Here is a 21,950-nt window from a genome sequence, read left to right as displayed (position 1 = left end):
GGGGGGGGGGGGGGGGGTGCTTGTACTAGTCCGGACTCATGCCGATTTATAGTGCTACTCAACTGAGATTCCATGCCGCAGTTTAACATGAATACCCCACTCAGACACAGTATACTGACTCCTAGCCGACTAATCATTGTTTTATCCCCTTAATGCCGAGCGCCAGACAGGGTTACAACAAGTACCATCTTTTAACGTCTTTATGAGCAAATATCAATGAGAAACTTAAGAGGAGCTTCAGGGGCTATTTTTCAGTAAGTTTGTAAATATTGGCTAATTGATAAAGAATAAAAGATATATGACAGATTCAATTTGGTTCGAAACCAGTATTCCAATACAATTCAACACAATGATGTTTTCAGAAATAGGTGTCCGACACTGCAACAATTTTTGTGTCCACAACATATTCCGACTTGCTACCTACTTGCCCACAAACCAGGGCTAGAAAGGACAAGGGTTCTAACAGCTGTTTCCGCATGTGATCACTTGAGTCCGATTGAGGTTATTGTGACTGACCACTCTTCAGTGGTAAACTACAACCGAGTCATTGCTGGAGCATTGTTGTCTTGCGCATCACAAGGATCGGCTGTTGTCTTGCTTCCTGCCATGTCCACCTGCTTGCCGACCGCATAGGTGAATTCGATTAGATACTCAGGGTAAGCTTGATCATCCTTGAAGATGACATAGGTTTTGATGTCCTTTAAGTCGTTGACAGCAGAATCATAGGGAGTGCTTGTGCCTGCTCTCACTGGCAGGTACTTCATCGTTTCCTTCCCTTCCACTGGAATGCCAGTCAGTACCTTCGCCTGATACACGTATTTCAATCCTTTGGAATCTGGAGGCGAGTATGTGTCCCTGGACGAATAGGATGGGTCGACAGAAAAGTAGGTCCCTTCACCAAATCTGTTGGCTAAACAATGAATTGTTTTTAATAAAATATATCAACATCGACAAAGGTAGTGAGCATGAGTGAATGAGTGAATGATTTTGATTTAATGCCGCCGTGATACACATTTAATTTTTTAACGACCTGTTAGCTTCATGAATGCAGGCCTTAGACGTTTAACACTTTGGTGAAACCCAATCACGTTTGTGGTTCTGACAAACTCTGAAACACAATAAGCGTAAATTCATATTCTACTATTCTGAAGGACCGACCTCTTTATTACATTGATGCAAGGTGTTTTTTTTCTGAATAGAAATGGACTAATAGTTTTGAATATAAATATATGTTTTAAATATAAATATATCTGGTTTTGTACCTGTATCTGGAACAATATTTAATCCTAGAATTTAATTCCCCCAAATATGAAATCGCATTACTGGACTTTTCTGTCCGCTCATCCGTTTGATTACCGTGCACACAACTTGTGTCAAATTATGCCTTAACAGTAACAAAAATGAAGATGCCATCACTTGTCTAGTCAGGGTATTAATCACTGGCAGATATTTGTTACATGGAAAGGGAAATCAATGTTTGCCAAAGAAGTTCATATTAACTAATCGACAATATACCCAAACGGGAGTTTGCTTGCATATTGTGTCAGTGGCAGCTTCAAACGAAGGGCAAGGTCACCTTCAGAATAAGAAAAGATAACCGTGATCAACTTACAACGTCTCAGCTAGAAATTAATATAAAAAGTTAATGTTCCCATCTGGGATATTTTGACCCACGAAATCAGGAACATTTCCAAGGAGTTTTCGTATGATTTGTACCCAGATGTTCAGTGTGACTGATCGAAAGTGCCACAAAATACACAGACGAATCAACATTAGTTTATAAATTGGTCGAAATATTTAAGGCTGTCTTAATTTTGCCACGCTGAACTTAATTGCATTTACATCATCACGCTCTGAAGGACCCCAATCTATCTGTAGTCGTACACGCCACATGGAATGGATGTGCTCGAGTAGGTAATTTCTGTAGTAGACCTATGCATAACTGAAGTATTCGAACCGAATTTGATGCGTGTAATGATCATGTTTGCCTTCGTAAAGTGTTAATCTCGAAAAAGTCTCCTTATTATTTATGAATATCAACAAAAATTCGGCTTTCATGCGTGACCTGAGAGAAATCAAAACAAATACACCTAGGTCAACTTTGTATGACACACGTGTAACGTAGTATCTCACCATTCTGTGTGTAAAAGATCATGATAACATGCCGACGGAACTCACCATTTGCACCACAGTAACCCCTGTCAAATCCATTTGTGTTTATGTTTTCAACTGAGCCCTGACTGGTTCCATGCCAGAGTAAGCGCTCATTGACCTTGTCCCAGCCATTTTGTAGGGAAAGTCGTTCCTCTTCTGCCTTATACTTCCTGTGTAGTAGCCTGTTCTCAATCCGATATACCTGAAGAAGATTATCCAAAGTATCAGTCTCAGTGAGTGAGTATGGTTTTACGCCGCTTTTAGCAATATTCCAGCAATATCACGGCGGGGGACACCAGAAATGGGCTTCACACATTGTACCCATGTCGGGAATCAAACACCGGTCTCCAGCGTGACGAGCGAACGCTTTAACCACTAGGCTACACGACCGCCCCTATGAGTCTCATGACATATACTTATTATTACATTGAAGGACTCATATCCCGGCCAATATGAAATGTCTGGTTGTGTGCAAGGCACGAAATAGTGTACGGTTTTTCAGCCATTTTTAGTCTAAGTCAAAGTCGTTGCCATGGAAACTCGAAACATATTTTTAGTGAAAATCCCAAACTATCAAAAGGCACCAGTTTACCACTAGACCCATCTATGTGCCAAGATTTGGAAGACATATTTTCAAGATCTGCTCCGGAAATGAGCACTACCGTTATTTTCAGTCAAAGTCGTTGCCATGGAAACTAAAAAAGAACATATTTTTTAAAAATCCCAAACAATCAACAGGGACGAGTACACCACTGGTCCTACCTATGTGCCAAGTTTAGTTAAGATATCTCCCATGACTGTTTAGTTCTGCTCCGGAAAAAAAGTTGACGGACGGAGGGACAGCACCCATTCCTATACCCCTTCCACTTCGTGAGAAACCAATACAAGACCAAGATTTGAACACTCGCTCACACGATACCGACACCCAAAACGAGCAGGACTCTGCACATCGATATCTGTGCCTTATCTGACTGAATTACATTGGTTTCATGAACTGCGATCACTACTCAATTTGAACTTAAATTTCGACATATGAAGTTGTGTACATGGTTGAAATGGACCATATTGCTGTTGCAGACTCACATTTTTTATGTGAAATTTCTCACTTTTGGACTGCCTCTGAGTTTCAAAGCGAGTAATGACGTTTTTGAATTCTTCCCCATCTCTTTCCACAGGGACGCGGTCCGCGACTCCTTGCTGCTGAAGCGACCAGTTGAGTGGAATGTCATCATACGTCACGGAGACTGAAGAGATAAAATGTTCTAATGCATTCAATCATACACGTGGGGCTCCAGGTTAGCATACATGTAGGTGTTCCAGAGCTCTGTTCCTTGTCGTAAGAGGGGAGTGAGTTAGTGAGTGAGTTGGGTTAAACGCCGCTTTTAACAGTTTTCAGTATGTTAGGTTTCTTGCACAGCTGCACAATGGACTGCGGGTCAGACGACAGGGCCAACTGTGCCACAAGGAAAACCAGTAAGTGAGTTGGGTTTAACGCCGCTTTTAACAGTATTCTAGTTATATCACGGCGTGTCAGCTTAATGTTGGTGAAAGACCGAAGTGATGTAGGTCTCAGACGTTTACCACTTCGGTAAAACCCACGAGCACGGGTATGGTGCTGACAAACCTAGAAACATAAGTGGGGGAACCCACAATCATAGGTTTTTGGCGTGCCCAAGGGACACAACTCTGCATAGCGAATCGCGGTGCCATAGCCGACTGGGCCACCAATGTCCCCGACTAGATGAGACCAGATGGACAGGGTCTGAGAGTGGGAGTCATCGTACCACGACAACGTGAGGAGTTCTTTCAGTCAATTTCAGACTCGAATATCTTCCGAACCTGATTCATTAGGCGTGAAGGCAAAGTAGTGATGAAAATGACACGAATGGATCACTCGATATCAGTTATGACACCAGGTGTTCGCAAAAAGAAAAGTCATTTCTTGCTCTTCTGGTACCACCCGTCTCTCGCACAAATGTAGTTGTGAAATATGTGCCAGTGAGTGAGTGAGTTGGGTTTAACGCCGCTTTTAACAGTATTCCAGTTATATCACGGCGTGTCAGCTTAATGTGGGAGAAAAGCCCGAAGTGATGCAGGTCTCAGAAGTTTACCACTTCGGTGAAACCCACGAACACGGGAATGGTGCTGACAAACCTAGAAACATAATTGGGGCGAACCGGGATTCGAACTCACAATCATAGGTTTCTGGTGTGCCCAAGGGACGCAACTCTGCACAGCGAATTGCGGCACCTTAGACGACTGGGCCACCCGTGCCCCCAAAATATGTGCCATTCAATAAGGAGGTGTGAGAGTGTGTTTGGTTTTACGCCGCTGTTAGCAATATTCCAGCAATATCACGGCGGGGGACACCAGAAATGGGCTTCACACATTGTACCCATGTCGGGAATTGAACCCGGGTCGTCGGCGTGACGAACGAACGCTTTAACCACTAGGCTACCCGACCGCCCCTCGTAGCATGGAATAGCCTCGCAACATCGCTGAGTGCGGCGTTAAAACAACAACAACAACAAGTGTAAAGAACGAGTCTGGACCGTACAATCAGTCATTAACATCATGAACATCGATCCATGCAATTGGGAAACGATGACATGTAGTTAACCAAGTTATCCGACCCACTTAGTCGTCTTTTACGACAAGCTGGGGTTACCAGTGATTATATTTGATACTGGAAATGCAATGAAAGAACAGATAGCTTGACACAGATTTTCATACAAGGAGGCATTTATAACAGGAGACTACTTTTGTACCGCTTCTTATACAGCTGTGTACATAACGGCCAAAAATAATTATCACCAAACTCACCTGTTCTCAGTAATTGTATCTCTCGTTTATCTGGATGCTGGCTTATCGAAACCTTCCCTTCTTTGATCTTCAGCCTGTAGAGCCTATTGGACTGATCCGTAAACAGTGTGTATCTTTTGTTGTGTTGATAAGCATCCTCAACATTGCCACTGATTGAGTCCAGATCGAGATTGTGGTCCTTCGCCGGACTCCATCTAGCGCTGTGACATGTTCTCAGAAACCTCTTGATGTCAACCTTCGCCTTGGCTATGTCCACATCCATGCCAAACAGTATCAGCTTGCTTCCGATCATCTTCAAACCCACAGTGTGATTCCTTGCAAGATGTTGAAGATCGTCCATCTCAAACAGTGAATACCGAATTAGCAACTCGTGAATATATCCACCACCAATAAGCAAGCATTATAACCACGTTAATCATTAACATATTTTGTGTTTAGAAACATGTGGACGACAGATGAGGAAATGAACTCACCTTCTCTCTGGACATTGCAGAAACCAGCCTGTCGTCTTCAACCACCTCACTGCGGACGTTTGCATCGACGAAGCTTCGGATTTGTCCAGCAAGATCCTGCACCTTTGATGTTTCAGTAGATGATACGTAAAGATCATATACTTGCTTTTGCCCCGTGGCTGTAATAAAGAAATATGAGGATTGTTTGTCAAGGGTGTCAATGTTCACATTCAGCTGTCACAGAACCTGACCACTCGATTCATACTCTTACGACTGAACGATAGTCCCGGCTGATGTGCCATTTGTTCTTTGGGTCTGTTTAGTTGTGAAGTGTACAATGTACCGAGACCTGCCATTTCATTGAACTGACACATTACAAAATCTATATATTTACATCATATCACCTTTCATCTTTACACCGCCTCCGTGGTCTAATGGTTGAGCGTCAACCCTGAGGGCGGAAGGTCCGGGATTCGATCCCCGGCCCCGTCATACCAGGAGACGTTAAAAGATGGTACTTGTTGTTACCCTGTCTGGCGGTCGGCATTAAGGGGCTAAAACATGGACTGACCGGCTCGGAGTCAGTATACTGTATCTGAGTGGGGTATTCGTGTTAAACTGCGGCATGGTATCTCAGTGGGCTAGCACTATAAATCGGCATCAGTCCGGACTAGTACAAGCAGCCACACACACACACACGTACATGCACGTCGCTATATAAGTGCAATAATCTTGGACGCGACGTTAAACCCCAGTTCACCTCACCTCACCACCATTCATCTTAAGGCGGGAATACACAAATCAACGACCAGGAACAGAGCAGTGCTCTTGGAATTTTTTGCGACATCGTGTGCCCAGGTTCTTGAGACATGATTGTGTGCCAATATCATAAAAAAAAATACAGAAAAACATATATAACTGAAATAAAATAACCACTATTTTTTCATTTGTTTATTTCAAGGAATTAAAGAATTTATATTAATTGAATGATGAAAAAGGTCTTACCCTCGAGACGTTTATTGTTTCTCTCCTGAATGTCTTGCAACGTGGTGACGATTCGATCAAAATCTTCATCACGAAGCACTATCAGCCTGATATCGTTGATGCGATCTTTCTTGAAGTGAACTGCAGCTCGGTATTGTTCTATGGCATCATACAAGAGTTCCGCCAGTTGTTCGGGGGAAAGACGCTGAGAACCTGATCAAAACGAACGTAAATATATTGAGTAACTGTTAGCAAGGAAGCATCTTCTTTATGCGATCACTGGGTGTTAAAGGCAAATAGTGATGAAAATTATGTGATTTAACCAGTGAAAACCAGAATGGGTGAGCAGGTCCTGTTCTAGAGATACCGGTATTCCAGTTGGTACCACTTTTAGTGAAACCCGGGACGATTCGGGGTAGAATTGGTCTTCAGCAAACCATGCTTGCCGTAAAACGCGACTATGCTTGTCGTGATCAAATGATTGACATCATGAGCATTGATCTTCTAAATTAAGATTCGATGACATGCATCAACCAAGTCATCAAGTCTGACAACCTGATCCCTTTAGTCACCTGACCCATGAAGAAGGTCTTCAGCAACCCATGCTTGCCGTAACCCGTGAAGATCCGGGGTAGAATAGGTCTTCAGCAACCCATGCTTGTCGTAAGAGGCAACTAACGGGATCGGGTGGTCAGACTCGCTGACTTGTTTGATGCATGTCATCGTATCCCAACTGCGTAAATCGATGCTCATGATGTCAATCACTAGACAGTCTGGTCCAGACTCGATTATGTACAGACCGCTGGAATATTGCTGAGTGCGGCATTAAACAACAAACAAACAAACAAACACTATCGATCGGATAGAAACAAGATTAATCAGATCAACGATCATTGCCATAGAGGAATGTCTATTGAATAAAAATCGACGTACATTACAATTGAGGACCTAATCGCTGCCCAGAACACCCGTGTTTTGCTGTATATCAAAGAATGAAATTGTATTAAGAGAATTGCGAGTATTAGTCTTTCTTTCATTATTTGTTGTGTAACGCCGAACTCAGAGATATCCCAGTTGTATGACGTCGGTCTGTAAATGTTCGATCCGGGGCCAGGCAATCCAGTGATTGACATCATGAGCATCGATCCACGCAACCGGGATACGAAGCCTGAGCAGCCTATCCCGTTATTCGTCTCTTGCGAAAAGCATATGTTTGCTAGGACCTATTTTCGTACCGCTGAACATAATTGCAAACTTTTCATGCGACAATGAAATGGGTCCGTCATCACTTCAGTATTGTTCAATCACAATCGGAACACCTTCAAAGCAAACCTTTTTGCGGGGAAGTGTGAACATGGAATTATCGTTACAAATATACAAAATATTTCACATACCAACGCCAAGACAAGGAAGGGCCATAGACGCTGGTTTGAACTTTTTCCCAGATTCTTTGAGGCATGAAAGTATCGCTGCCAGCCAATCTGTTCCATTCTTCCCTTTAAACACGCTGGCGCAAAGATGTACTACACAAGTCCAAGGTCTGCACGACTTGCAAAACGATAATCCAGACTTTTGCAGAGCTGGAACTATGAAACAGGAAAGTATGCTAAAGTGCAAGAATAGTTTATGTATATGAGAACATTTGGGACAATATTATTCCTTGACAAATATACTGGTTGGTTGGTTGGTTGTTTAACGCCGCACTCTAAGTCGTATAACCATTATCAAAATTAAAACGTGAATGTTGCATGTTAAGTGTGTTCCTGGTTTGTTCTATCTGTTTATGCCCTTATCCCCTTATGCATAAGTTAATCATGCACATAATCTTTATTGGTTGGTTGGTTGGTTTGTTGTTTAAAGCTTCACTCAGCAATATTCCAGCTAAATGACGGCGGTCTGTACATAATCAAGTCTGGACCAGTGATTGATATCATAAGCATCGATCCCCGCAAATGGGATCGATGACATGCATCACCCAAGTCAGCGAGCCTGACCACACGATCCTTCTTACGATCGCCTCTTATGACAAGCATAGTCTCCTTTTACGGAAAGTATTGGTTGCTGAAGACCTATTCTACCCTGGATCTTCACGCGTCGGTCAGATATATACTGTTTACGGTAGTTGTGTGATGGGAAATGATCCCGTTTACGTCTGTGTATGTTATTTCTGTTGTTGGTGTTAGTTATAATTGTGTTATATTCATTTACTTCAGCGTCTTTAGTTCTGTGTATGCTGTATCTGTAAACAGAGCCGCTCTTTTATAAAGTTAATCTTGAATCCACTTTACTTTAAACTTCAGCATGAAACGTTGTGAACAGATATCTCCAAAAACATATGAAACTCACGATTTTTTCTGAAATCCTTCTTGAATGGCTCTCCAAAGCGTTCTACCAGTTTTGTTGAAAGGGTTTCTGAAACATAAAAGGTCAGCTGATATATAACTGACATCCGGGACATCTAGGTGATAACATCTTCAATTATAGGCAAACTTTACAATGCGCCTGATGACGACATATTTCCATTGGCCCCTTTGCAGACAATAAACCAATGGAACAATTGGACAAACTAGCCAATCAGCAAGACGCACAAGAAACAATGCTCAGAGAGAATAATTTCCTGATGTGGATTAGATGGTTATCTGTGTGTCCTAGGTTATTGTATGCTATCATGCCTCTACGGTGTGGACTGTCGCTCATGCTGTCAACCATTAGGTTGCTTCACCGAGACGTGAATTATTTACAGGCCGCGGTGACGTAGCTTGAACATAACTGACTGCGGCACTAAACAACATCCACTGACAAGGGATTTACTGACAGCTTGTGATTGACGATAAATATGCGTATAAATAACATTCTGGTACGAGCATACACAAGGGGATCGGCTGGTCACACTCAATGACGGATTATGTGTGACGTGCCCTAATAGCGTGGGTCGTTGTTCATGATTTCGGTCAGTGGTTTGGATGGTCCAGGTTCTATTCTGCACTTGCTGCAGTGATGTCATCGATATATGCAGACCGCAGAGGAAATTCAACGTAATAGAACTAAGACACACATCACGCACCTTTCGATTCTCTTTCAATCAGTATAGGTGCTGGGGACCAATTCTAATTGTCAAAAGACCAAATTCTATATACTCCAAAGACAATAAACTGTTTTGTGACACTGTATTAGCAAAGAGAATATGTAGACGACTTAGACGACAGTATACTACTTTCCATCCGGGGAATTATCATCTACAAGTTTCAAATTTTGGAGATCATACTGTTAATCTTCAAATGAATGCGTCGCCAAATGAATGCGTCTCCAAATGAATGCGACTGCTGGTCCCTATCCCAAAATGCGTCTCAATATGAATGCGACTCCCTCAATCAAATGGCATTACTTATTAGCGCTGAATTGAGAACTTCCGCAAAAGCAGTATATGTTATTTCCCCACCTAAAAACAGATTTATGTGTTTATTCCGTTGACTAGCGTTAAGGCATGGACAAGACAAAGGCTGAAATCTGGTTTGTGAGGATAAGTGTGATGAAGCCTATCCATGCGCGCTGGGTCGTTTATACGGAACACTATATAGCATGTAGAGTACATGTACCTTACCAGTCAGTGAGAAGTCTTCTGATATACTGTTGACTATCACGTCGGTCTGTTCTTCCAAAATATCCCCTTTTCTGACTGTCAGTCTGATGTCCTCGATGTGAAACGCTGCAAAATAGGCCCATCACGACTTGGGAGATGTTCAAACAAAACTTATTGAACACGAATAATGAATGTGAGATCTTAGTATTTAACACAATTCATTTCGAAATGCTTTACTTGTTTCGCAGATTCGATCAGAGATGATTACTTTCTCAATTCTGTTTGATATGATACGTTATGATGTAATACATACCTTCCCGTCTTGCTTGGAATGCCTGGAAGGGATATAAAGGAATGACGTCACAAACCCATACACAAAATATCATTCCGACTCATGTTTAAATGAACAACATATCTGGGTTTGCAGCTGTAGCTGAACAAATATACTACTCAAAAGAAGTTAAGGATCACCTGATTCTTCCATATCACAATAGTTAATCTCTCATGCCATGACATATTAACATTACCAATATGAAAGAGTCGGGTGATCCTCAACTTCTTTTGGGTGGTATATCTAATGTCAAGACAAAGTCCCGAAACAATAGCCGGTGTCTTAAAGAGAATCCCAGGCCATGACGTTTCATAATTTGTGGATGGTATGTACTATAGTGAGCATGGACTATATACACACAAGACTTCGCATGTCATTCATATACACAACCACGAATAAGTACAAAATATACAAAAACAATCGTTCATGTGAATTAAGTTATACAAGAGCCAGCATGTACAGTATGTGAACTGAACGAGTTTGTACTCTAAATAAGCGCTAACGTGCAAATTTTAACCAAGGGTCCAACCAAATTTTTTTCCTGGGGCGTGCCTGGAATTTTATCTAAAACAATAAATTGTCTGCGAAAGTTCTTGAATTTTTTTATTATGCTTCAGACTGTGAAACAGAAAATTGTCTGCCACAAAAAAATGACATTGTTGCAAAATGTTTTTCTAAAACATAAAACCCAGGTTTTTAGTTTCAAACAAAAAAAATCTGATTTTGTAGCAGTAGCTGAAAACTATCTAATCTCGATACAAAATCCCAGACCTCTCCCAGAACATCAAATGGTCAATCTGTATTAGGACTGTGGTGTACCTTCTGTACTTCCGGGTTCTGGGGGTGTAGTATCACATATACATCAACCTTCTGTCTTTGTATAAACTGCTTCACCGTGTCCATCATCAAGTCGGCCACAAGGTCACGTGGATACCCGAGATTGCCGCAGCCCAAAGCAGGGAGTGCAACAGACGTTGGACGTGGTTCAATCCTTGATATTTTTTCCAGGCATTCACTGAGTAACCCTTGGTACATCTGAAATGTGAACAAACAATGCGAAAAAGGTAAGTATCTTACTCGCATTATATTTTATCAGGTGAACAATTCACTTGCCTGTGCAGGATACACTCATCTGTTCGTGAACAAATGATATCATCACTATTTGAAAGTGATACAGAAACAGTCGGAATCGTACAATTTATTTATTCTCTTTCTCTTTAAAGGTTTCTCGCGAACTGCGTATTTCAAGATTTACACTTACGGATCCAAATGTATAATGGCTATTACAGTAACAATACTTCCACTGCTTGGTGACCCGGCGCTGATGTTTCTTGGATAATATTCTTAGCAGAAATGGGGGCACGGGTGGCCCAGTCGTCTAAGGCGCCGCGATTCGCCGTGCAGAGTTGCGTCCCAGAAACCTATGACTGTGGGTTCGAATCACGGTTCCCCCAAGTTATGTTTCTAGGTTTGTCAGCACCATACCCGTGCTTGTGGATTTCACCGAAGTGGTAAACGTCTGAGACTCGCATCAGTTCGGGCTTTCCTCCCACATGAAGCTGACACGCCGTGATATAACTGGAATACTGTTAAAAGCTGGCGTTAAACCCAACTCACTCACTCACTCTTAGCAGGAGTAATCTTCAAGTGTTATTGAGCTTTATTTCAAAGAGCGTCAGGGCAGGTAAGAAGATCTCCCAAGCATCCTTTGCCACTCAAATGAGGCGACATAATAAATTCAGTGGTCAGGATCGGTGTCTTGGATTAAAGCGTGTCATCGCACCGAGGTTATAATACCAATTACTTATTTACAGACTCAATTATTTACAGTAAATAACATCACAGCAAACAATACTAACAAAACTAATTCACACCAACCTCTTTAGCTATTGTTTCTGGTCTTTGGTTCCAGTGTTGCAAGGCCACAAAGAGAACATTGTTGCATTTGAGACGATAGGGTGGCGTCACCGTCATATGACACTCCTTCATTTCGTTAACCCGGAAGTCTTTCTTACAATCCTCCTGAAGTTCCGATCCAGCAGCTTCAGACAGAGCCTTTGCCACCACGCCACTACTCAGGTCCAACGTTTTGGAGACTGGACAAACTAGCACATCCACCTTAAACTGAAAGAGGTGAGGTGAAATGGGTTTTAAAGTCGCGTTTAAAATTATTATTACATAGCGACGTGCACAAACGTTTTTGTGTTTGCATGTACTTGTCTGGACTCGTGTCGTCATGGACACTTAGATACCATGCCTCGGGTGACTCAATGACCATGACATCCAGTGACCATGACATCCAGTGACCATGACATCCAGTGACCATGACATCCAGTCGTCTAGTCCTCCCTTTATCCCCATAATGCCAAGCGCAGCAGAGTAACAACAAGTATTTTCATAGACACCGTCCGGGGATGGAACCACTGGCATTCCGCTCTCAGGACATACACTCTTACCACTCAACCATACAAGCACTGACAGAAAACAACGTGCCTGTAAGGAATGCTGTGTTCAAGAGGCCCCTTGTTGACAAGGCCGCCTCCGTGGTCTAATGGTAGAGCGTCCGCCAGGAGAGCGGAAGGTCCGGGGTTCGATCCCCAGGCGCGTCATACCAAAACACGTTAAAAGGTGGTACTTGTTGTCACCCTGTCTAGCGCTCGGCATTAAGGGGCTAAAACAAGGACTGGCCGGCTCGGAGTCAGTATACTGGTTCTGAGTGGGGTATTCATGTTAAACTGCGGCATGGTATCTCAGTGTGCTAGCACTAAAAATCGGCATCAGCCCGGACTAGTACAAGCAGCCACACACACACACACACATACACGTACATGCACGTCGCTATATAAGTGCAATAATCTTGGACGCGACGTTAAACCACATTTCACCTCACCTCACCCTTGTTGACAAAACGATTCTGGACATTTCTGATTAATGCAATTAAATTACCTTTAGCAGGAAATAAGAAAGTGTACAATTGAATTAGAATTTGACCAAACAATTTAACCATTATCAAAACGTTACTTGGCTGAAACCGATGGCGGAAACACTGCAAACAGATGGTACAAAACCATGTCACTGTGTCAAATACATCACTATCGAATAACAATTTCTTGTTTGTTTCATTCGTAACCATCAACAAAAGTTGGTTTATACTCTCTTCCCCGACAGTTTACGTTTATCATACAAGACATTCGAATGGATATGGTGGTCAGGCTAATACCAATCACTGGACTGATTCTTATAGCTGACACATCCAACCCAAACTATATCAGCCACTTTCTTTCATCACATGACTTTCAGTCGTGGACACAGAAGTTACCTCTAAAGCCTCCAGCGTGCCCTGCTTAATGATGATCCTCCCCTGTTCTGAAAGACAGAAACGCCATGTGAAGAAAATACAACAATTTCTGAAGCATATTCTACTGAAGAGACATAAAAGGTTAACTCTTTCTTGATAATTCAAGATAACATTTTGAAGTAAGTATCTTGAATACATATCAATATTTTAAACATGATTCTTGAATTTTCGACAAATTACCTTGAATTTCAGCATAGTGCCTTGAAACGCCAACGTGTTGCGTTATTTTTTAGAGAAAGAACAAAACACCACGTATATGGCCCTAATGGCGTCCGACCGCCTCCGTGGTCTAGTGGTAGAGCGTCCGCCCGGAGAGCGGAAGGTCCAGGGTTCGATCCCGGGCCGCGTCATACAAAAAGACGTTAAAAGATTGTACTTGTTGTTACCCTGTCTGGCGCTCGGCATTAAGGGGCTAAAACAAGGACTGGTCGGCTCGGAATCAGTATACTGTGTCTGAGTGGGGTATTCGTGTTAAACTGCGGCATGGTATCTCAGTGAGCTAGCACTATAAATCGGCATCAGTCCGGACTAGTACAAGCAGCCACACACACACATACACGTGCATGCACGTCGCTATATAAGTGCAATAATCTTGGACGCGACGTTAAACCCAATTTCACCTCACCTCACCTAATGGCGTCCATAGACGTGAGAGACATTGTCACTTTCATATAAATATAACTAATCATGTGTATGGAGTAGACAAGCTGATAAACACATTTCATGACCAACTTTTCCATTTCCCTTAACAAAGGGCATGCCCCCGTTGGGATATCCAGTAAGAATTGGTCCCTTCAAGCCATTGCTAGTCTTAGATAGCGACCTAATGGACCAGGGGGTAAGGCTTGTACCCCTATGGCATGGATCGTTGCTACTAATATCAATCACTGAATTATCTGAATAACCTCAATTATTTACAGGCTGTCGTGATGTACTAGTTCTCGTGGGGCGTCACACAATAAACAAACAATACAAAAGGTAGATCATTTTACCTTCGTTGACATGACATGGCGCCACTTTGATGTTTTTTCCATGTGTTGTTTCCTCCAAAAATGCTTGAAATTGATCGGACTTTGCAATATTTTCGATGCCAGGTTTCCGGATTTCAAGCCTTTCGGTGTACACTGGCTTATCTTGAAGGGCGAGGGGACCACCGCCACCACCATTGACCTAGAGAAGAAGCCACACAGAATATGGTAAAGTTTTGTAATGGATTAGGTGAGGTTCGTTGGATGGCAGGGTTGTTGCTGAAATTTGGGTATTAGGTGAGTGAGTTGGATTTTACGCTGCTTTTAGCAATATTAGAGTCCCCAGTAGCTTATGATGGTCATTAAAGACTACTCAATAGCTGGAGTTGATTTATTGGTTAATTTCTTGTCATAGTTGGTCATAATATAAATCACTGGTTTGTCTGAATCAGACTTTACAACTTCACAGTCGTGATTTAACTGAAATATTACCGCGTGAGGATAAAACAACAAATACATAAGTAAAATAAATAAATGAATAGTTTGTTTTGTTACCTGATCCTCGCCTGAGTCGTTAAATCCACCTGCACAAAACAAATATTGAGTTACTTTTCATTTAAAAAAGAAAAACAACTTCATTCCCTACATATGTTAATTAATATTTGCATCTTCCAAATGTTCATACATAACGCAGCACATATTAAAACACATTCGCCACTAGAGCTAACACATCTTCTGAGTGAGTATGATTTTTGGGCGCTTTTATCTATATTCCAGTAACAACATAAGGGAGAGGGGCGCCAAGATGAAGCTTCCCGTATTGTACTCAGGGGGGAGTAGATGCCAGACTTCAAAGTGACGAGCGAACGCTTCAACTACTAGGCTACCCAACAGCCCTATTTTGTCCAGTTGCAGATTCCAAACACTTGCATAATCAGACAATGGGTGGGTACCTCGGGTGGATATTCAGTGGTAGATAATATCCCAGTCCTCTGTCCTACTCTTTAGAGCCGGGGAAACAACCAAGATGAAACACCTGAGTGGTTTTATCAAGCTATCAACTGCCGGTTTCCTTGGACCAGAGTAGCTAGAATACGACTGACTACAGTGTAACACATACACATATTAAGTGTTGACACGATCCAAACGATTATCTTCACACTCTATTATCTTATTTATGATATTAATAGAAATGTATTTATTTATATTCGTAGGAGTAATCCTATGTTTATGAATCACAAATAATGACAAATAACAAAAGAATTGATAAAATAAGGTACCAACTATTAGATAGTGTTATGGTTGAAGGCTTGTATATCTATCTGTTCAAGAAAACGAGAGAGAAAAAGTAATGTCCACTCAGGTCATGCTGGATGGCTACTGTTGATAAAAGTGTTCTTTATCTGATTTCTAACAAATGAATTATATGTCTTGAAATCTTCACACACACACACACACACACAGAGACTACACACACACTAGAAACACACTACACATTACACGCACATATACACTTTACACACACACACACACACACACACACACAGAGACCAGAAACACACTACACATTACTACACATTACATGCACATATACACTTTACACACACACACACACACACACACACACACACACACACACAAACACACACACACACACACACACACACACACACACACACACACACACACACACACACACACAGAGAGACTACACACACACTAGAAACACAATACACATTACATGCACATATACACTTTACACACTAACACACACACACACACACAGACTACGCATATACTAGAAACACACTACACATTACATAAACATATACACTTTACATACACACATAGACTACACACACACTAGAAACACACTACACATTACACACACACACAGAGACTACACACACACTAGAAACACACTACACATTACATGCACATATACACTTTACACACACACACACACACATACACACAGACTACACACACACACTAGAAACACACTACACATTACACGCACATATACACTTTATACACACACACACACTCAGACCAGAAACACACTACACATTACTACACATTACATGCACATATACACTTTACACACACACACACACACACAGACAACGCACACAATATAAACACAATACACATTACACGCACATATACACTTTACACACTAACACACACACAGACTACAACACACTAGAAACACATTACACGCACATATACACTTTACACACACACAGACTACACACACACTAGAAACACACTACACATTACACACACATATACACTTTACACACACACACACAGACTACACACTCACAAGAAACACAATACACATTACATGCACATATACACTTTACACACACACAGGGACTACACACACACTAGAAACACACTACACATTAGACGCACATATACACTTTACACACACATACACACACAGACTACACACTCACTAGAAACACAATACACATTACACGCACATATACACTTTACACACACACACACAGACTACACACACACTAGAAACACATTACACGCACATATACACTTTACACACACACAGACTACACACACACTAGAAACACACTACACATTACACGCACATATACACTTTACACACACACACAGACTACACACTCACAAGAAACACACTACACATTACACGCACATATACACTTTACACACACACAGGGACTACACACACACTAGAAACACAATACACATTACACGCACATATACACTTTACACACACACACAGACTACACACACACTAGAAACGTACTACACATTACATGGACATAAAAAAACTTTACACACACACACAGACTACGCACACACTAGAAACACACTACACATTACATGCACATATACACTTTACACACACACACACACACACACACACTACGCACACACTAGAAACACACTACACATTACACGCACATATACACTTCACACACACAGACTACACACACACTAGAAACACACTACACATTACATGCACATATACACTTTACACACACATATACACACAGACTACACACACACTAGAAACACACTACACATTAAATGCACATATACACTTTACACACACACACACACACACTAGAAACACACTACACACATTACACGCACATATACACTTTACACACACACATACACACACACACTACACACTCACTAGAAACACACTACACATTACACGCACATATACACTTTACACACACACACACACACAGAATACACACACACTAGAAACACACTACACATTACACTCACATATACACTTTACACACACACATACACACACAGACTACACACTCACTATAAACACATTACACATTACATGCACATATACACTTTACACACACACACACACACACAGAGACTACACACAGAATAGAAACACACTACACATTACACGCACATATACACTTTACACACACACACACACACACACACACACGAAACACACTACATATTACATGCACATATACACTTTACACACATACACACACGGAGAATTCCATTCCAAACAAACTCACTATCAGCTTTGCGTCGGCGAAGAACACCTTGCTCCTCGTTCAGCTCATTTATCACACCATCCACGATTTCCTTCACCGAGTGGTATTTCTCTAAATGTACTGAGAGGCGAGTACGCCTTGGATTGTCGTCCACTTCCGTATAATCTCTGAACTCGTGAAGTCTGTCACGGAGTGTTACACCAACAGAGGCATCTACCTCTTCACTGACGATGGCAGCGTCTATGACATCCCGAACTCGGCAAAACTCGTCATACTTGCACCGGATCCTGATCCTGTCTTCGCAGACATCGTACACTGCCTTGAGGCCATTTCGTAACAGTCTGCTTCCAATATATCTACGAGTTACATCCTTCTTGAAAAGTTTGATGCGTGATGGATCAGTCACTGTAACGTCACGTAACTCAGTTTCCCCCAAGATGGTAGCAATGACTGTTTTGGCATCGTACACGGAATTCCTTGGCCCCTCGACTCGGACCTGAGTCTCGTCGATGTTAATTGTAATGTCGGGATGGATGTCTTTCAGTTGGCCTTCAATGCTGACTCTTTTCAGAAAGCTGATTTCAGTGCGATCCGAGAAAGGAAACGTCTCAACCGCCTCGTTGTCCATATTTGATGGTGAATGTCTGTGCAACAAGAGAAAACACTGCATGACTGCAAGGAATGTTTGCTTGTGTGCAGGTAAAGGTTTATATCCGCAATATTGCAGATATATGACGGTTGTCTGTACATACTGGAAACCAGACAAGTCAGGTAAAAGAAAACGGTACAGGTTTTGGAAAACAAGCTGGCGACCCCTTCAAAACATCATGTTTTTATTTTCGATCTGAATATATATATTTTAATATTATTTTATGATTTATAGCCAATGGGGGATGAAGAAATGCACTGTTAATCCGCTGTGCAGAGTTGGGTCCCTTGGACACGCCAGAAACCTATGACTGTGGGTTCGAATCCCGGTTCGCCCCGATTATGTTTCTAGGTTTGTCAGCACCATACATGTGCATACATGTGCTCGTGCTCAACGAAGTGGTAAACTTCTGAGACCTGCATCACTTCGGGCTTTCCTCCCACATTAAGCTGACACGCCGTGATGTAACTGGAATACTGTTTTATAAACGGCGTTAAACCCAACTCACTCACTCACTCCTTGTTGACTATTCCACTTCTTTTATCGTATTATTTGTGTTGTTCTTACATGGACACATATATGTTAAATGACTCGTAGCATTCATTCACCTGATGAAGGAGTAAGGATACACAGTAAACCACGTTTATAACTAACACGCTTATAACGAACCGACGGATAGAGCGAACTTATGTTTGGGTCCCGGCCATTTGCTGTAGACTTGCTGTACATATGCTTATAACGAACTACTGTTATAACCAGCTAATATTAGTGGTGCCTTCGTTATAACCGTACTTTACTGTACTCCGAAACGTTGAGTTCCTAATAATAAAGACGTTGAAATCCATATATGTCCCTCAGATTGGACCTGTGAAGATCCGGGGTAGAATAGGTCTTCAGCAAACCATGCAAGCCGTAAAAGGCGACTATGCTTGTCCTTAAAGGCGACTATGCTTGTCGTAAAAGGCGACTATGCTTGTCGTAAAAGGCGACTAACGGGATCGGGTGGTCAGGTTCGCTGATGTGGTTGATGCATGTCATCGGTCCCAATTGCGTGGTCCAGACTAGATAATTTACAGACCGCCGTCATATAGCTGGAATATAGCTGAGAGCGGCGTTAAACAACAAACAAGCCAACCAACCAACCCTCAGATTGGATCTGCCCCAATCAACTGATAAACACAGGCAATATCATTGTGCAAAGTCCAACACATGAGACCATAGCGAGAGCAGTATTACACATTCTCACATCGCGCAGTAACACCAACTAGTACTGCATAGAACGAGGCTAATCTATATAAATAATCAGTGATTTTCCAGTCAGCATCGAACAGGTCATGGCTGACTTCACCAAACAGATAAGCCAACATCATGTACGGATGTCCTCACACATGAAGCAGTGGCTGACAGATATCTATCATACTATTCTAAGCAGTGTTAAACTCAGCTCACTACAGATTGTGGGCTAAGAAACCCCTCCCACAAGAACAAGAAGAAAATAATAAGACAATATAGTGACACTGAAAACTTCATACATGGGTGTGATAACGCATCTTTTCGAAACAAATTGTCTGTACTGCTACGAATTTAGAAACACATAAAATACCACTTCTATATCTTCTACATCTATCCTTCCTTTCTCCTACCTACATTCTTATCTATCTTACCTTCTCACACAGCATAGTATCGCATACTTATATTTTAAATGTTTAAAAATGTCCCCAAACCCCTGGCCATGTGAGGATGCAGTGTCTTCATGTAAATCGTGGCTATGTTCGGTAATAATTTTTTTTAAATGTTCCTGGCAGTTTTCACTCCTGGGTAGTCTAGGTCATACTGATTCAAGATGACAACACACACCTAGGGTAAAGTATCTTTATGTAACCTTTTAGAAGCTGTAGCATCAAGAGAGGATGAACTTGAGGATTCACAGAACACCACAGATCAACCGACAAACGAGACACCCGCAATCAGAGCATTCTAAGCATCATGCCAGTCATGGGATCCAGTGGATCTGCACCATTGACCTGGATCCCAACCTCAACAACACAACACCATCACAAACCTAAGTCCAATGTGCCCGGTAATTATTTGACAGACAGAAACCTAGAGTATAATTCTGAGAAAATATAACATGGACCTCAGGAAAGTCTGGACTCCACGTCCTGTTAACCAAAAATACATTGACAAAAAGGAGAGGTTTTAAACCAACAGAAGCTGAAACCAAGATTGAAATTACATCTGTTGAAATTACAACCAAATGGCCAAATCAGTTCATATTAAATGTAAATAAAGTCCCCAAACCTGAAATGCCACTTGATTAAACGTTAATTATTTGAACAGTAAATATAACATACATACTTACAAGAATCGTGTAAAGAGGCGCTATCGCTCACGACAGCCCTGATGACATCCCTTGCAGTACAGCTCTCATCACCTCGTAATGCTGATCTGTCCACAGTGTTACCTTTATATCATATCACCAGGAAGTTGGGAAGTGTTATCGCGTGCTAATATCAGTGTGCATATTGATATAGATGCAAACGTATATAGATGAGTGAGTGAGTGAGTGTTTTCAGCAGGTGTGGCAGATGTAATTGGAATGAACATGTGTTTTTGTCAAGATGATTAAAAAACATCTCGGAGTCTGATTTACAACAGATACTACTCCATGAGTGAGTGAGTGAGTGAGTGAGTGAGTTGGTGAGTGAGTGAGTTGGGTTTAGCGCCGCTTTTAACAGTATTGCAGTTATATCACGGCGTTTCAGCTTAATTTTGGAGGAAAGCCCCAAGTGATGCAGGTCTTAGACGTTTACCACTTCGGTGAAACCCACGAGTACGGGTATTGTGCTGACAAACCTAGAAACATAATTGGGGCGAACCGGGATTCGAACCCACAATCATAGGTTTCTGGCGTGCCCAATGGACGCAACTCTGCACAGCGAATCGCGGCGCCTTAGACGACTGGGCCCCCCGTGCCCCCAGTTTATACATGAACGACGAGTGAATGACTTAAAATTTAACGTGGCATCGGCATTATTTCAGCCATATTGCGACATTTATTCTCCCTGACAGAGTTTTTTTGAACGATAAACAACGAGTCGTTTATTTCTTATATGAC

At 41.8% G+C, this 21,950-nt stretch overlaps 1 protein-coding gene across 1 annotated transcript; it reads right to left on the bottom strand.

Moving 5' to 3' along the window:
- Window positions 1-21,261, bottom strand: LOC139459215 (protein mono-ADP-ribosyltransferase PARP14-like). The gene is made up of 17 exons (XM_071240670.1): window positions 21,195-21,261; window positions 18,205-18,827; window positions 15,206-15,234; window positions 14,675-14,852; window positions 13,644-13,690; window positions 12,203-12,448; window positions 11,144-11,359; window positions 10,307-10,328; window positions 10,015-10,119; window positions 8,760-8,825; window positions 7,808-7,999; window positions 6,435-6,626; window positions 5,451-5,608; window positions 4,978-5,317; window positions 3,238-3,398; window positions 2,179-2,356; window positions 1-910 (listed from the first exon to the last, which is right to left on the bottom strand). Exons 2-17 carry the CDS (start codon window positions 18,809-18,811, stop codon window positions 534-536), a joined length of 3,114 nt encoding a protein of 1,037 aa, XP_071096771.1. The 5' UTR covers window positions 18,812-18,827; window positions 21,195-21,261; the 3' UTR covers window positions 1-533.
- Window positions 21,262-21,950: the final 689 nt, after the last annotated feature.

This window comes from Haliotis cracherodii, unplaced genomic scaffold (assembly GCF_022045235.1).
Source record: "Haliotis cracherodii isolate W230 unplaced genomic scaffold, xgHalCrac1.p SCAF_13, whole genome shotgun sequence".
NCBI classification, from domain to species: Eukaryota; Metazoa; Mollusca; class Gastropoda; order Lepetellida; family Haliotidae; genus Haliotis; species Haliotis cracherodii.
The sequence above is the reverse complement of the archived record's forward strand: the minus strand, read 5'-3'. Positions and strand labels throughout refer to the sequence as shown.

Excerpts from the sequence above, each read along its gene's own strand:
- LOC139459215 (XM_071240670.1), bottom strand. The coding sequence starts at position 18,811 with ATGGACAACGAGGCGGTTGAGACGTTTCCTTTCTCGGATCGCACTGAA. Across the intron at positions 10,329-11,143 it reads AGAACCCGGAAGTACAGAAG|GCATTCCAAGCAAGACGGGA; the intron begins GTACACCACAGT and ends TATCCCTTCCAG. Across the intron at positions 5,609-6,434 it reads AAACAATAAACGTCTCGAGG|CCACGGGGCAAAAGCAAGTA; the intron begins GTAAGACCTTTT and ends TCTTTATTACAG.